Source organism: Corythoichthys intestinalis, chromosome 4, assembly GCF_030265065.1.
Source record: "Corythoichthys intestinalis isolate RoL2023-P3 chromosome 4, ASM3026506v1, whole genome shotgun sequence".
Classification (NCBI taxonomy): Eukaryota; Metazoa; Chordata; class Actinopteri; order Syngnathiformes; family Syngnathidae; genus Corythoichthys; species Corythoichthys intestinalis.
In genome coordinates, this window is record NC_080398.1 from 34153786 (window position 1) to 34171374 (window position 17589).

A 17589-nucleotide genomic window follows, 5' to 3' on the forward strand; every position below is an offset into this window, starting at 1 on the left:
CACCTTATAACTATCGCTTAATTGTATTTTTTCATTACTGTCGCATTTTCCCTATTATTTCAGATGATAAATAATCGATCCAGACAAAGAAAAAATGAAAAAAATGTTTAAAAGGGTAAATATATGAAAAATAAAATCTCGACCACTCCTTGATGTCTGCGATTTCTGCATCGCGGCCCTTGTTATATTACCGTGTTTCACCCATAAAATCCTCCAAAAATCCAGCTGTGGCCATTCACAGCTGTGTCTTGACACTCAGTGATACATGCAACATGGAGTTTTTGGATCGAAACAAGGTAAGTACGTGATAATATCTCGTTAAAGTCATGGCGTCTTTAATTCTGCTCTGGCATGCTCTCGCCTCCAGATAGGATTTTGCTGTTTAAAATTTTTTTATCTTTTTTTTAAAATCTCCTCTTGTTCAAAATTTTTCTTCCCCCAGAAAATTCCGCCATATACACGTATGTGGCGGAAAACACTCAGGTGACTTGAAGTTCCGCTCTGAGACCCCCAATTTGGCCAACTTTCAAAATTGTGTGATATGCATGTGTGATACATCATTGGAAAGCTTAAAATCTCAATTTTCTGGGGGAAGAAAATTTTTGAAAAGGAGTGCATTTTTTTTTTTTATCCAGAGGTGAGAACACGCGAGAGCAAAATTACAGACACCATGACTTTAACAAGATATTATCGCGTACTTATCTTGTTTTGATCCAGAAACTCCACGTAGCATGTATCACTGAGTGTCAAGACACAGCTGTGAATGGCCAAAGCTGGATTTTTATGGGATTTTATGTGTGAAACATGGTAATATAACAAGGGTCGTGATTAGAAATCGCAGACATCAAAGAGTGGTTGAGGTTTTCTTTTTTATATATTTACCCTTTTAAATTGTTTTTTTTTCAATTTTTCTTTGTTTGGATCAATTTTTTTACCGTCTAACATATCGGGGAAAATGCGACAGTAACAAAAAAAAAAAATACAATTTAGCGATCGTTATGAGGTAGATATCCGTGACTTTTTTACAGACGCCATTTTTTCCATTGTGACGTAATTTGTTTAAAAGTTTAAAATATGCGAGTGAATAATTTTTTTAAGTCGTTTTTTTCTTTGAACAAAATATTAAACATCAGTTAATGATTCTAAGCTAAAAATGACAGACATTTTGAATAATAAATATAATTACTTACTTTGTTTCATGGCTGGGTTGAAACAAAAACGGTTGCACGACGTCTGTAAACGGGGGTTTCCAGGGTAAAACGGGCAAATGAAAAATAGTTCGGGGCTTAATGCACCATGAATCTGCTATGGCAGCATATAGACATATTGTTCTATCAAACGCAATATATATATATATATATATATATATATATTTTTTTTTTTTGGTGACAAATTAAGTCACTGATTTCGTTCGATTGAAAATTTTTAACACGTACTTTTTCAGATTTTAATAAGACACTTGGTAACTTTTTTAGTTTTGGTTTATTTCAGAGGTAGTCCGGTGTCTGGTGGACAAAAGCGGTAGTGTTTTGCCTTAAGGAAGACTGTTTCCCATGAGGACCAGCCATACGGAGAGATTGGGGAGGGTCATAGCCCCCTCGTGCCCCTCCCCCGGGTTGGCTGAAATTTTCATTGCATGTAATTGACTTTCCAATCCATTAATTTAAAATTAAGACTTTGCCGGTAAAATGTCATTAAAGTTGTAAAGCAATAAAACAAACAACAAAAATGAATGAAAAGAAAAACAAAACATTTTTATAATGGGTCAAAATTAATTTTCGAACGGAAGTATAACACCATTTACCATCATGTGACTGGCACCTTAGTGAGGATCACATCATTTGCTTAGCCAAAATGACCCGAGGACAGAAGAAACAAGATGGATATACATACTTTTTTTTCCTAACCTATGCTTTCAAAAGCGACAACAACAAATGAGCGAGAACCAAGAATTGAAGATGTGGACCATGAAACGCCGGAGAGCACCACTAAAAGCTGTTTATTATGTTTATTTATGTTTATTCTGAATATCCTGGTCGCCACCCTTTTTTTTCCTCCTCAGACAAAACTTTTTGTCTATTTTGTTGCTCTGCCACCTTTACAGAATTCATGCGAAAGCGTTCCCATCGACTTCCGTCTTTGTAATGAACGGAGAAAGGGGAAGTAACGTATGCCGTAAAAATGTCAGCATTTTTTGTTTGTTTGCTTGTTTGGCAGGGTTCCTGCTACCCTCCTCAAAGTTAATTAGTGCCGGTAAGAGCAATACAGACCCCCCACCAGATATAAAAGAGATGCCTTTCAACTAGTTGTCAGTCGACATATTATCACAAATGTTATGACAATATTTTATAAAACATGAAAAGTTACCTAGTGTTGCTTTAACCAATGATAATAATAATTCAATATTTCTTTTGTGTTTGAATGTGAATTGAGACAGGGAATTTTTCATTTATGAATTATTTCATTAATATTTTTGGGAATATTTGGCAATGAAGACACTGATATAAATAGGTTTTAGATTATATTTTGAATGAAGTCATTTATTTGCAGAATTCGATATCCGTTCAATTTGTTTTTTAAAGTAAATATGTTCCAGTGAAGTAATGAACCCTTTTTTATGATAATTTTTATTAATTTATGACTCAAATGGATTTACTTTTTGAAATATTCTTGGGATTTGAAATTCTACATGTACAAATGAAGTCAATGACTGATTTTTTTGCAGTTAATTTTTTTAAAAATGTATAATCATTGGGACGTTTAAAAAAAAAAAAAGTTACTTGTTTCTTGTGTGTGGTAGCAGGTGTATATACAAAAATGCTGATTTAAATATCGCAGCTCATTTTGTAGAATGGAAATGATGTGGCTGTTATGACACAATGCAACATCACTAACTAAAACAAATACTGTCTATTAGGGTTGTTCCGATCATGTTTTTTTAACTGCCGTTAACGGGATAAATTTGATAACCCTACCTTAAGCCTAAAAACTAAAGACTCTGGATGAGTGTAACATATCATGTCTGTAACGTTAAATACAATTAGAAAACGATTTAATTAAAAAATATATATATATTAAAAAAAGGCATGTCCAAAATTTTTTGGCCGATTCCGATACTTTGAAAATGACGTGATCGGACCCGATCTCGACTGTCTATACATTTTACAAACCTCAAGAACACAGTGTACAATGTTTACCACTTCTTAAGGTGAATCAGTTTAACCCATCTAGGGAGCACTCACACGAGCAGCAGAGTCCCTGCTTGCCGAGACCGATGAGCATGTTGAGGCAAAGGTTGCAGTAAGCCGGCTTGTTGAAGTGCTTTAGACGCCATACGTGCTGACCGTCATCTTTTACATTCTGCGTACACATCATTAGGTAAGTATGCTTAACAGATAAGCATGGAGTTTATTTTAGTTTTACTGCCTGCAAAGTAGGCTGTCAAAACACAATTATGTTCAATGTACCAGAAAATTCACACAGTAAATAGACACAGTTAATGCACATCATTAAAAAAAAATTTTTTTTTTAATCCATTCACTGCCTTGACGTCTGCCGTCGTCAATGGCAGCCAATTTTAAACCTGGCTTCTCATTTGCTTCAAATAAAAATGATCATCCAAACTAATGAAAAGAATAAACTAAAGACATTTGTCAAATGGCTCCATCTAGTGTCCCCAATTTGAGCTGCACTCAAGTACTCACAGTCTCCAGACCTAACAGAACCAGCAGCGGGATGGTGGTCATTCCTCCTTGGATCCACTCCTCCAGAGAAACGGTACCGTCGTGGTCGTAGTCAATCTCCTGCATCATTTCCTGCAGGATCTAGGAATCGACAATCAATTCAGATGTGAGAGCAAGACAAAAAGTCAGAAAACTGAGAAGACAGCTCTAATGTAATCTCAAAATATCAAATAAGCTTTTTTTTTCTTTTTTAATTGTTTTATTTTAATCTTTGTAAATATAATTTTTGTCACCTTGGACGGTCTCAAGTATCAACTAAATGGCAGTAAACATTTTGGAACCTATTTTAACATTGAAAATTGTTGTGTACAAGTTATATTTTATAAGTCACACTACTTCAGCAATAGTTTACACTGCTGGCCCAAAAAATTGGCACCACTGCAATTCTGTCAAATAATACTCAATTTCTCCCAGAAATGATTGCAATTGCAAATGCATTGGTTGTAATATCTTCATTGGATTTGCTTGCAATGAAAAAAATACAAAAGAGAATGGGGAAAAAAATTAAATCATTATCATTTTACACAAAACTCCAAAAATGGGCCAGACAAAAGTATCGGCACCCTTTGAAAAATCATGTGATGCTTCTCTAACTTGTGTAATTAACAGCACCTGCTAATTACCTGTGGCACATAACAGGTGGTGGCAATACCTAAATCACACTTGCAGCCAGTTAAAATGGATTAAAGTTGACTCAACCTCTATCCTGTGTCCTTGTGTGTACCACGTTGATCATGGCAAAAACAAATAAGACCAAAGAACTGTTTGAGGACTTGAGAAGCAAAATTGTGAGAAAGCATGGGCAATCTCAAGGCTACAAGTCCATCTCCAAAGACCTGAATGTTCCTGTGTCTACCGTGCACAGTGTCATCAATAAGTGTAAAGCCTATGGCACTGTGGCTAACCTCCCTAGATGTGAACGGGAAAAAAATTGACGAGAGATTTCAACGAAAGACTGTGCGGATGGTGGATAAACAACCTCGACTAACATCCAAACAAGTTCAAGCTGTCCTGCAGTCCGAGGGTACCACAGTGTCAACCCTTACTATCCGTCGCCATCTGAATGAAAAGGGACTCTATGGTAGCATACCCAGGAAAACCCCACTTCTGACCCAGAGACATAAAAAAAGCCAGGCTGGAGTTTGCCAAAACTTACCTGAGAAAGCCAAAAACTGTCAGGGAAGCGGGCAAGCAGGCAGGTTGTGTGGACCCAAATGCAGGGAAAACGAAAAAGGCAGCGAGGCAGGTGGCAGAGAACTCAAAAAATGGTTTTAATTACAACTAACAAAAGCACAAAGTACAAACAAAAACACTAGGGATCAAAAGGCAAGGTTCAAACCAAAACTTACTTAAACAGAGGTACTGGTACACGAGGGCGCGGAAAGGGCTTGAAATTGACGTTGGCATTGACGTAGACATAGACGTAGACAATGACGCAGCAAGGAGTGAACAGAAAATGGGAGCATATATACACACAAGCAGACAAGGGATAACGAGACAAGGAACAGCTGGGTAACACAGGTGGATGCAGATTGCAGAATACACTGGGAAAACACACACAGGTGAGAGCAATGGGTAATCACAGGACAAGTCACACAAGGAGAAACCAAACACAAAACCTAACAGTACCCCCCCCTCAAGGGACGGATCCCAGACGTCCCGAGGAAACAAAAAGTCAGAAGGTTGCTCGGAGGAGGGAGCAACACCAGCCCGTCACGGCCAGTCAGGTGGGCGTCCAGGACGCCAGACGTGGGCCGATCGCACGGGTCGATCGGGAGGGCGCCCGGGGCGCCAGACATTGGGCGACCGCACAGGCAGATCAGGCGGGCGTCCCCGACGAGGTAGTGCTCGGTTGTCCATACCGCCACGTTTTGGCAGGAAACGGGGAGCAGCATCATCGGGGCGAGGGTCAGGAACAGAGTCTGAGTCGTCGTGCGGCCCAGGAACGGAGTCTGAGTCGTCGTGCGGCCCAGGAACGGAGTCGGAGTCGTCGTGCGGACCAGGAACGGAGTCGGAGTCGTCGTGCGGCCCAGGAACGGAGTCGGAGTCGTCGTGCGGACCAGGAACGGAGTCGGAGTCGTCGTGCGGACCAGGAACGGAGTCGGAGTCGTCGTGCGGACCAGGAACGGAGTCGGAGTCGTCGTGCGGACCAGGAACAGAGTCGGAGTCGTCGTGCGGACCAGGAACAGAGTCGGAGTCGTCGTGCGGACCAGGAACAGAGTCGGAGTCGTCGTGCGGACCAGGAACAGAGTCGGAGTCGGAGTCGTCGTGCGGACCAGGAACAGAGTCGGAGTCGGAGTCGTCGTGCGGACCAGGAACAGAGTCGGAGTCGGAGTCGTCGTGCGGACCAGGAACAGAGTCGGAGTCGGAGTCGTCGTGCGGACCAGGAACAGAGTCGGAGTCGGAGTCGTCGTGCGGACCAGGAACAGAGTCGGAGTCGGAGTCGTCGTGCGGACCAGGAACAGAGTCGGAGTCGGAGTCGTCGTGCGGACCAGGAACAGAGTCGGAGTCGGAGTCGGAGTCGGAGTCGTCGTCGTCTGCTGGCGGGACAGCAGCGGTGTCGTCTGCTGGCGGGACAGCAGCGGTGTCGTCTGCTGGCGGGACAGCAGCGGTGTCGTCTGCTGGCGGGACAGCAGCGGTGTCGTCTGCTGGCGGGACAGCAGCGGTGTCGTCTGCTGGCGGGACAGCAGCGGTGTCGTCTGCTGGCGGGACAGCAGCGGTGTCGTCTGCTGGCGGGACAGCAGCGGTGTCGTCTGCTGGCGGGACAGCAGCGGTGTCGTCTGCTGGCGGGACAGCAGCGGTGTCGTCTGCTGGCGGGACAGCAGCGGAGTCGTCTGCTGGCGGGACAGCAGCGGAGTCGTCTGCTGGCGGGACAGCAGCGGAGTCGTCTGCTGGCGGGACAGCAGCGGAGTCGTCTGCTGGCGGGACAGCAGCGGAGTCGTCTGCTGGCGGAACAGCAGCGGCGTCGCAGGAGGCTGCTGGCGGAACAGCAGCGGCGTCGCAGGAGGCTGCTGGCGGAACAGCAGCGGCGTCGCAGGAGGCTGCTGGCGGAACAGCAGCGGCGTCGCAGGAGGCTGCTGGCGGAACAGCAGCGGCGTCGCAGGAGGCTGCTGGCGGAACAGCAGCGGCGTCGCAGGAGGCTGCTGGCGGAACAGCAGCGGCGTCGCAGGAGGCTGCTGGCGGAACAGCAGCGGCGTCGCAGGAGGCTGCTGGCGGAACAGCAGCAGCGTCGCAGGAGACTGCTGGCGGAACAGCAGCGGCGTCGCAGGAGACTGCTGGCGGAACAGCAGCGGAGTCGCAGGAGACTGCTGGCGGAACAGCAGCGGAGTCGCAGGAGACTGCTGGCGGAACAGCAGCGGAGTCGCAGGAGACTGCTGGCGGAGCAGCAGCGGAGTCGCAGGAGACTGCTGGCGGAACAGCAGCGGAGTCGCAGGAGACTGCTGGCGGAACAGCAGCGGAGTCGCAGGAGACTGCTGGCGGAACAGCAGCGGAGTCGCAGGAGACTGCTGGCGGAACAGCAGCGGAGTCGCAGGAGACTGCTGGCGGAACAGCAGCGGAGTCGCAGGAGACTGCTGGCGGAACAGCAGCGGAGTCGCAGGAGACTGCTGGCGGGAGAACAAGACTGCGGGGAGTCGGCGCGGGAGCCACTTGACTGCGGGGAGTCGGCGCGGGAGCCACTTGACTGCGGGGAGTCGGCGCGGGAGCCACTTGACTGCGGGGAGTCGGCGCGGGAGCCACTTGACTGCGGGGAGTCGGCGCGGGAGCCACTTGACTGCGGGGAGTCGGCGCGGGAGCCACTTGACTGCGGGGAGTCGGCGCGGGAGCCACTTGACTGCGGGGAGTCGGCGCGGGAGCCACTTGACTGCGGGGAGTCGGCGCGGGAGCCACTTGACTGCGGGGAGTCGGCGCGGGAGCCACTTGACTGCGGGGAGTCGGCGCGGGAGCCACTTGACTGCGGGGAGTCGGCGCGGGAGCCACTTGACTGCGGGGAGTCGGCGCGGGAGCCACTTGACTGCGGGGAGTCGGCGCGGGAGCCACTTGACTGCGGGGAGTCGGCGCGGGAGCCACTTGACTGCGGGGAGTCGGCGCGGGAGCCACTTGACTGCGGAGAGTCGGCGCGGGAGCCACTTGACTGCGGGGAGTCGGCGCGGGAGCCACTTGACTGCGGAGAGTCGGCGCGGGAGCCACTTGACTGCGGGGAGTCGGCGCGGGAGCCACTTGACTGCGGGGAGTCGGCGCGGGAGCCACTTGACTGCGGGGAGTCGGCGCGGGAGCCACTTGACTGCGGGGAGTCGGCGCGGGAGCCACTTGACTGCGGGGAGTCGGCGCGGGAGCCACTTGACTGCGGGGAGTCGGCGCGGGAGCCACTTGACTGCGGGGAGTCGGCGCGGGAGCCACTTGACTGCGGGGAGTCGGCGCGGGAGCCACTTGACTGCGGGGAGTCGGCGCGGGAGCCACTTGACTGCGGGGAGTCGGCGCGGGAGCCACTTGACTGCGGGGAGTCGGCGCGGGAGCCACTTGACTGCGGGGAGTCGGCGCGGGAGCCACTTGACTGCGGGGAGTCGGCGCGGGAGGAGCTTGACTGCGGGGAGTCGGCGCGGGAGGAGCTTGACTGCGTGGAGCCGGCGCGGGAGGAGCTTGACTGCGTGGAGCCGGCGCGGGAGGAACTTGACTGCGTGGAGCCGGCGCGGGAGGAACTTGACTGCGTGGAGCCGGCGCGGGAGGAACTGCCGCACGCCGTCGGCGTTGATGACCACGCCGAGGCCTTTGGTGAGCGCCTTCAGGTGGCAGGGGCGGCAGAACAGCCTCATTAGGCCGCCTTGAGCCTGGGCGACCCCGTAGACCACCCCGGGGGGGTCCCCGATAGATGGCCCAACGGGATCCCAGGTAGGAGTCCTTGGCTATGAGCTCAGAATGTGACACCGAGTGCGGAGGGTGGTAAGAAAAATAATCAGGGGAGACAGAGGGCATGAAATCAAAATCAGAGTCTGAATCAGAGAGAAGATCATATAAATTATGATCTTCCTCAAAATCCGAAAAATCTGAATCCAAAAAAATATGTCTAGGAAAAACATAATCAGGGGAACGGGCAGATGGTCGTCGGCGTGCATGCCGGTGGCGAATTTTTCCCGCTGGGTCCACAAGTGGCTGCGTCATTCTGTCAGGGAAGCGGGCAAGCAGGCAGGTTGTGTGGACCCAAATGCAGGGAAAACGAAAAAGGCAGCGAGGCAGGTGGCAGAGAACTCAAAAAATGGTTTTAATTACAACTAACAAAAGCACAAAGTACAAACAAAAACACTAGGGATCAAAAGGCAAGGTTCAAACCAAAACTTACTTAAACAGAGGTACTGGTACACGAGGGCGCGGAAAGGGCTTGAAATTGACGTTGGCATTGACGTAGACATAGACGTAGACAATGACGCAGCAAGGAGTGAACAGAAAATGGGAGCATATATACACACAAGCAGACAAGGGATAACGAGACAAGGAACAGCTGGGTAACACAGGTGGATGCAGATTGCAGAATACACTGGGAAAACACACACAGGTGAGAGCAATGGGTAATCACAGGACAAGTCACACAAGGAGAAACCAAACACAAAACCTAACAAAAACGTTTTGTACGTTAACAACGTCTGGTCAGATGAGGCAAGAGTAGAGCTTTTTGGGAAAAGGCATCAACATAAAGAACATGGTCCCCACAGTCAAACATGGCGGAGGTTCCCTGATGTTTTGGGGTTGCTTTGCTGCTTCTGGCACTGGACTGCTAGACTTGTGCATAGCATTATGAAATCTGAAGACTACCAACAAATTTTGCAGCATAATGTCGGGCCCAGTGTGAGAAAGTTGGGTCTCCCTCATAGTTCATGGGTCTTCCAGCAGGACAATGACCCAAAACACACTTCAAAAAGCACTAGAAAATGGTTTGAGAGAAAGCACTGGAAACCTCTAAAGTGGCCAGTAATGAGTCCCAACCTGAATCCCATAGAACACCTGTGGAGAGATCTGAAAATGGCAGTTTGGAGAAGGCACCCTACAAATCTCATGGCCGAAGAAGAATGGTCTGAAATTCTAGCAGAGCGTTGTAAGAAACTCAGTGATGGATACCGGAGGTGGTTGTTCGCAGTTATTTTATTGAAAGGTTGTTCTACCAAGTATTAGGTTGAGGGTGCCAATATTTTGGTCCGGCCCATTTTTGGAGTTTTGTGAAAAAGGATAATGATTAAATTGTTTTTTCCCATTCTCTTTTGTGTTTTTTCATTGCAAGCAAAATAAATGAAGATATTACTACCAAAGCATTTGTAATTGCAATCATTTTCTGGGAGAACTTGAGCATTATCTGACAGAATTCCAGGGGTGCCAATAATTTTGGCCAGCAGTGTATAATATTTAATTCGAATACAAAATGTGACACGTTATTCCATTTCTTGCATTTACAAATGCAGTCCTTTTTTACTTCATACGTATAAGATCAAATTTAAGTTATTTTTTTTCCTATAACAAAGTATTAAAAATAATACCAAAAAAAACTAATTTTTTTGGAATGGAATGGAATTTTATTGTCATCATCATCAGTATCATTGACTAAGCCTGTCGCAATATGCAATAATTCCATTTATCGCACGATAAATAAAAATGAAGGCGATAATTTTCCGCTGCGATTTATCGCCTTGCGTGCACCTGCGTGCGCGCCTGGGGCTGACGTGCTGTTAAAAGTTCGGCTTCCTTGTTACCAACTATGCAAAATGCATTTTAGTTCTGTTTTTAGTTTAGTGCAGTTTAAGTTTAGTGCAGGTGGAGAAAAAAAGAAAAGGTGACGCTTACCATTGAAATGAAGATGTGAATGATAGCAAAATATAAGCATGGTGTGTGCATCCATGAACTGGGTCGTAGAATGCCGATCTCAGCCGGCGGTCCCCCTCCGTTCGCCTGTCTTTATAAGGTAAGGTGACAGTTCTTATTGTGGTAACATCGCTTAAGAAATCGCCAGCTTCTTCAGGTTTTAAATCATTTATTCCATCAACTCGCCGAGTGCCCACTGCTGTTGACGCCAGGATCGAAACAGAAACGAAACAGAAAGTAAAATAGCGCCCTTCTGCTCACCGTCAGCCCCGCGGTGCGTTCAGGTACAGCAAAAAAAGTCCGCCACATTGGAAGCAGATTCGTTACATTATTACAGCTACTGTACTGTATTATTGTTATTGTTGCAATGATTATATTATTGTTATTCTGATTTTTATTCATATTTTATTTGTTTTGCTCTTTGTAATTGCTATTTGTAATAGTAACAGCAGTATTTATTAAGGATGTAGTGTGGGTTTTTGGGCTGCGGAAAGAATTATTGGAATTATAATGTATTCTTATGGGAAAATCCTGCTTGGCATACAGCCATTTCGACTTACAAACAAGCTCCTGGAACGAATTAACTTCGTATGTAGAGGTACCACTGTATTACACATGGAACGCCATAGCAGAAGCTATGAGGGGAAACATTTTCATTTGCCTAGATGCTTAAATTATTAAGTGGAATTTTATGTTTCTTAAAAAACACATTCTATTTCTTTTGTGTTTCTGTGCAGTATTAATATTGTTGTCTTTTACTTAAAAGAGGCATGGTCTATTGTTTTTAGTTGTGATTTCCTAAAAAGTATTTTTGAATTTAAGAGTAAACATGTATTGCGTTTAAATGGGTGTACATAATCTATTAATATATACTGTATTCTCACAGTGTCATTGTAATTTTTTTTTTTATTGGGGGGGTGCAATAATATCGCATATCGCAATAATTTATTAAGTAAATTATCGCACACTAAAATTTGTTATCGCGACAGGCCTATCATTGACAATCATTGACAATTACGAAATGTGATATGATTTGCCCGAAGGAACCGAAGAAGAAGACAAAGGCGGACGGGATGAAGCATATGCTTATCAGTTTCCCGTCCCCCATACAACTAAAGACGCACATTCAGGCATGGAGCATACATCAAAACTGTACAATAACACAAACAACAATCTGAGTTGAGTAACTTAGCGTCCAGTAAAGCAGCTCGATTAATTTCAGGGCGTACAAGGTTATGGCTTAGTCATGTCCCTGACATTTTTGCATTTGTTTGCTGTGGAACATTTTGTTATGGCTATGTGTGTGGCAAAAGTGATATCACAGCTGGTGTGAGTAGCGACTCAAAATGCATTTCGCATAAGTCTCTTAAAAGGATACATTGCTAAGGTGTACATGGTGGCAGGGCAGTCTTGGTCTTGTGGTCTGCCAGCTTCATGAGCACCGTCGCCGGTCCTCTCCCCCCAGATGGGAGCAGAAGGCAGCGATGGATGTCCAGCGGTTCCATGTTTATTCCATACTCTTTCAGCTTAGCAATTGCCAGTTGCGCCACTGTGTCCCCTGGGTTAGGCGTCAGTTGTAATCCAGAAATGATGAGCTCATTTGCGCGTCAGCACTGGTCAAGATCGTCAGCCAAAATTTCCATCCTCTTGATGCGAACATCTCTCTCCTCGACCGCCTGCTTGAGTTTCTCGTTTTCAGCGCAAATTAACTGGAGCTCTCTGACGATTTCTTGATTCTGGTTTTGAATCAAGCCAGTCAAGGAGACCTCCAACTTCTGTATGGAGGATTTTATTTCATCCAAGTCTCCAGGTTTCAAATTCTTTGGATCCATACTGGAAGTCAAGCTTGCTGGCCCTGAGCGCTTATCGGTTAAGATAAGAGAGTGCTTCAGGAGCTCAGAGTGTGTCTGTACACGGTGAAGGCTGAGCACCGAGGTACTGCAACTATTACATTAAAATGTGCTTGTCCATCCATCCAACTTAAGCAGTTATTTTTAATTGTTCCATTTATCATGTGCATTTGATTCAATTATTTTACATTTAGAATTACTTGTTTATACTTCAAAACATTTTTTGAATACTTTTACAATAAAGTGTGTTTGAAATAATATATTCAAAAAATTTTTTTATTAAATCATATCAACTGTGGTACTTTACTCATTCACTTCCATTGACGACAATATACGCTCAAGCCATTTTAGTCAAATTGGATTGGACGTCTATCGCAGTCAAGGGCAGCCCATCAGTCAAATAATGAAAATGAGCAGCGTTTCCTCTTACGGGTTTGAGCTCGGTCACATCCCATTCCAGGTACTCGGCCACGTGCATCATCTGCGAGATGATGTGCTCCAGCTCCTGCACACAAACGCGCAAGCATTTATACTGTATATATTGTATATAAAGACAGTATTTTGCTGCTAAATGTGCTGCTGGGGGTTGTGTAATAACAGGTTGGAAATGTCAGTGGAGGCAGTGTGAAGAGCTCAGTGGCTTAATTACAGTGTTTTGTTGGGGGTATTTCTTTTCCAGGGAGGGGCAGAGCAGTTGACATCATTACAAAGTGCAACACATGGCTCTCTTGTGATGATGCTAATAGTGGGATGCTAATTATGGGATGCACAGAATTGCTCCCCCATTTCACCCACACAAGACAATTGCCATCCTTGGTATTCCATTTTTACTCATTCATGTCAAACATTAAGTTTTGTTATTTGTTTGTGGTGTTTTCTTTAAAAAAAAAAAAAAAAAAAAAAAAGTATTTTGGAATTGTTAAAGTAAGGCTTGAATGAGCGAGGTGGAAACCTGTAGAAATTGGATTGGAGTTCAAATTAGGACTGCAACAAAAGATTATTCTGATAGTTGATTAATGACCAAGGATTTTAGAGATGAGTCAAGTTACAGGTTCATATACAGCAGGGGTTCCCAAACTATGGCCCGCCTCCACATTTGGTCCGGCCCCCTGAACATTACCAGAGAGCATTTTGATTTATTTTTTCCCCCAATAGTGTTATTTATTTCCTGGCTTTTTTTCTGTGAAGTACCCAGAAAGGGTTATTTGGTTATTATCTATTTAATTAATAGTGTTATTGTAGGAAGGCCCCATTGCATGTTTGTGTTTAAGTTTAATTGTTACTACGCTGGCCCTTTAAGTAAAGCGACGCGCGCACGAGTCACTTTCTCTCCTCTCGTCATTGGCGCGCACGAGTTACTGTCTCTCCTCCCTTTACTGCCGGTGTTGTGCCGAAAAATGTCCCCCCGCGTGAAACGTCCCCCCTGACGGGAACGCTAATTTATAACGCTTTATTGAGGTGAAAACATCAAATGTTTTCACGGACGCATTACAGTATTGGATTTACGACTGTAAAATCAGTTTAAAATAAATAAATTACACAAAATACTAGTACTGTATTTTAGTAACAAATCGTGGACCGGGCCACATAACCATCTTTGAACAGAAATGTATTAGTCTACAGGTTTTCACGACCATATCCCAATGACAGTCACAAAGGTATGACATTTATTTGTTCAAGCGGAGTAAAATAATACATATTCACGGTACAAGAAAATCGTTTCCATGTCCATCGATTGGTAAGAAAAAGCTGTTTGTACGAGTGAGGTGTGTGCGCTCAATAATAAAATAAATAAACAAATAAATAAAATAAACGCTCAATAAACCGTTATAAATAAGCGTTCCCGTCAGGGGGGACATTTCACGCGGGGCGGCTATTTTTCGGCACAACACCTGTCCGGTGTACACGAGTCACTTTTTCCTCCTTTCACTGCCTGCGGTTCGTTCATCAAGCTGCCATCCTGTTTAGTGGCAATCCAAGTGTTTTGTGTGAAAGAGAGGTGGGTATATTGCAGAAGTGTGCCTTGGCAGTGCATAAACACATTTGGCAGATGAGTTACCTGCTTAGGGTTTCTTGTATTCGTTAGCTGCCACGAGGTAACCGCTAGCCGCCGTGTGCTAACCGTTAGCCGCTAGCGCTAATCGCTAATGCTAATCGTTGGCCCCTTTGGCTACATGGTGGAGGCTGAATTTTGTTTGTTGCCAATTCACTTATCTAAATTGTTAGTTATTTTCCTGCTTAATGTGTATGCTCATTATTGTGAATGATTAGCATTGTATGCATTATGTAAACAGTGCATTTCATTTATATTATATTTAATCTTGTTCCTTTTAATTTAGATATGTTTATAATACAGTATATGTTTGTAGGTTATATATATTATATTACATACATGTTAAGACAGTGTAAAGCGCTTTGAGGGCCTTAAAAGGTGGAACGGCGCTATACAAGTGTAACACCATTTACCATTTTATGGTTATCTTGAATTCACAGAAACCACAATACAACAAAATAAATCTCATACTCCTTTCATCATCATTAAAGGAAACAAATAAATCCTGAACGTCCCCTGTTGATTTTCTGATCAGAGTCACAACTCCATAGCGTCACCGGCTTTATACCACACACCCACACAGGGATCCCCAGTCAAATTAACCCTCTTTTTCAGTTATTATTATTATTATATATTAATATTTTATTTACTTTTGTTCCGTGAAGAATCCAAAAAGGGTTATTTGATTATGGCTTTCTGAAAAACAATACATTTTTACATTTAGGCACTCCTGCAATCGTCACACTTTACAAACTGAACCCAGCCCCTCATCAGAGAAGGGAAAAGTTATGTGGCCCCCACAGGAAAAAGTTTGGGGACCCCTGATAAACAGTGTATCACAAAAGTGAGTACACTCCTCCTATTTAAGAATATCTTATATTACCAACAAATGTTCAAAATGAAAACAAATACTTACCGAGCTATCCAAAGATCCGTTTCCGTCGGTGTCATAGAGGCGAAACATAACTGTGTGGAAAGAAGTGGGGAAAAAAGTTGTTACTAACATCATGTGCTTTCATAACCTTGAAAACTTTTCACAAGATACTGGATTTGCGATTATCATTGCGGTTGACGACACCAAAAATAACAACGTGAGCACTGCATACAGCAGAAAGCTTTCACATCATGAGGAATTACATAATCAAACACTGCTGACATCATGAGGTCGAAAATGCTCCATGACAGGGAGACAATGGTTTCTTTCTTGGAAGGTGGACACGTAAAAGTGATTGTTAGGGAAGCTACCACACAAGAGGTAAATAGATAATACTGTAAAATATACTGTATATGGCGGAAATCACAGACAAGACTGAAAAAGCAGTTTCTGCTCTTGCAACCCTTTATGAAATAAACTGCTGTATTTTAAGCCAAAACAACTGTTGTGTTGGATAGAAAAAGATGTTTATATGCTGCCATAGCAGATTCATCGCGCATTAAGCCCCTGAACTATTTTTAATTTGTCTGGCAAAATGTCTGTCATTTTTAGTTTAGAATCATTAATGGATATCTAATATTTTGTTTAAAAAAAAAAAAAAAAACGACTTTAAAAAATTATTCACTCGCATATTTTAAACTTTTAAACAAATTACATCACAATGAAAAAAATGGTGTATGTAAAAAAGTCTCGGCTGTCTACCTCAGAACTATCGCTTAATTGTATTTTTTTTGTTACTGTCGCATTTTCTCCGATATGTTAGATGATAAATAATGGATCCAAACAAAGAAAAGTTGGAAAAAAAACGTTTAAAAGGGTAAATATATGAAAAAGAAACTCTCAACCCCTTCTTGATGTCTGCGATTTCTGCATCGCGACCCTTTTTATATTACCATGTTTCACCCATAAAATCTCCAAAAAATATCAGCTGTGGCCATTCACAGCTGTGTCTTGACACTCAGTGATACATGCTACATGGAGTTTAGTGATACATGCTACATGGAGTTTTTGGATCCAAACAAGGTAAGTACGTGATAATATCTCGTTAAAGTCATGGCGTCTGTAATTCTGCTCTCGTGTGCTCTGGGCACCAGATAGGGTTTTGCTGTTTAAAAATTATTAAAATTTATTTATAAAAAAGCCCTCCTGTTCAAACTTTTTCTCCCCACAGAAAATGAGATTTTAAGCTTTCCGATGATGTATCTCACACGGATATCGGACAATTTTGAAAGTTGGCCAAATTGGGGGTCTCAGAGCAGATCTTCAAGTCACCTGAGTTTTTCCCACCATATACAGTGAGGAGCAGAAGCATTTGCACCCCTTCTGATTTTGAAAGTTCACCCACTTAGAAAATAGGCAGAGGTTTGAAATTTCAATCACTGAGAAATAGTATGATTTTTAGAATAATTTACTTGTAATTTACTGGGGTTCGTAAGTATTTGTACTCCTGAGAATCAGCAATAATTATGACACTGAAAGAGTTGTCAGTCTACCTTAAAAAAAGTCCAACTTTACCCCACGAGTAATAACCCACCCACCCGTTTGAGCTCATTATTGTCACCTGTGCACCCCACAGTCAGCCATAATCCAATTGCGACCATGGGCAAGACCAGAGAGCTTTCGAAAGACACCAGAGAAAAAATTGTTGAGCTCCACAAAACTGGAAAAGGCTATTGGACAATTGGAAAGCAGCTTGGTGAGTATAAATCAACAGTTGCAGCAATTTTTAGAAAATGGAAAAGGCTAAATATGACTGATAATCTACCTCAGACTGGGGCTCCATGTCAAATCCCTCCTCGTGGGGCATCACTCATGATGAGAAAATAAAGGGATCAGCCTAGAAATACTCGGCAGGAGCTGGTTAATGACCTGAAGGGAGCTGGATGCACAGTTTCAAAGGCTACTACAGTCAGTAGAACACTAGGGTGCAATGGTTAAATATATTGCATTGCTCAGAAGGTTCCCCTGTTGAAGCCAGTACATGTAAAGGCCCGTCTGAAGTTTGCCAGGGATCATCTGAATGATGCAGAGGGGTCATGGGAGAAAGTAATGTGGTCAGATGACACCAAAGTAGAACTTTTTGCTGCAAACTTTACTCGTCGTGTGTGGAGGAAAAAGAAGGATGAGTACAATCCCAAGAACACCATCCCCACTGTGAAGTATGGG

At 44.2% G+C, this 17589-nt stretch overlaps 1 protein-coding gene across 1 annotated transcript in view; it reads right to left on the bottom strand.

Annotated features, from left to right (window-relative positions):
- The window catches only part of dgkb (diacylglycerol kinase, beta), a 150259-nt gene that overhangs the window by 100139 nt on the left and 32531 nt on the right, over positions 1-17589 (bottom strand). The window contains exons 7-10 of the mRNA XM_057833808.1: positions 15406-15455; positions 12867-12941; positions 3705-3824; positions 3243-3360 (exon numbers count right to left, since the gene is read on the bottom strand). Of these exons, the coding sequence (XP_057689791.1) occupies positions 3243-3360; positions 3705-3824; positions 12867-12941; positions 15406-15455 (363 nt within the window). The remainder of the gene's footprint in view (positions 1-3242; positions 3361-3704; positions 3825-12866; positions 12942-15405; positions 15456-17589) is intronic.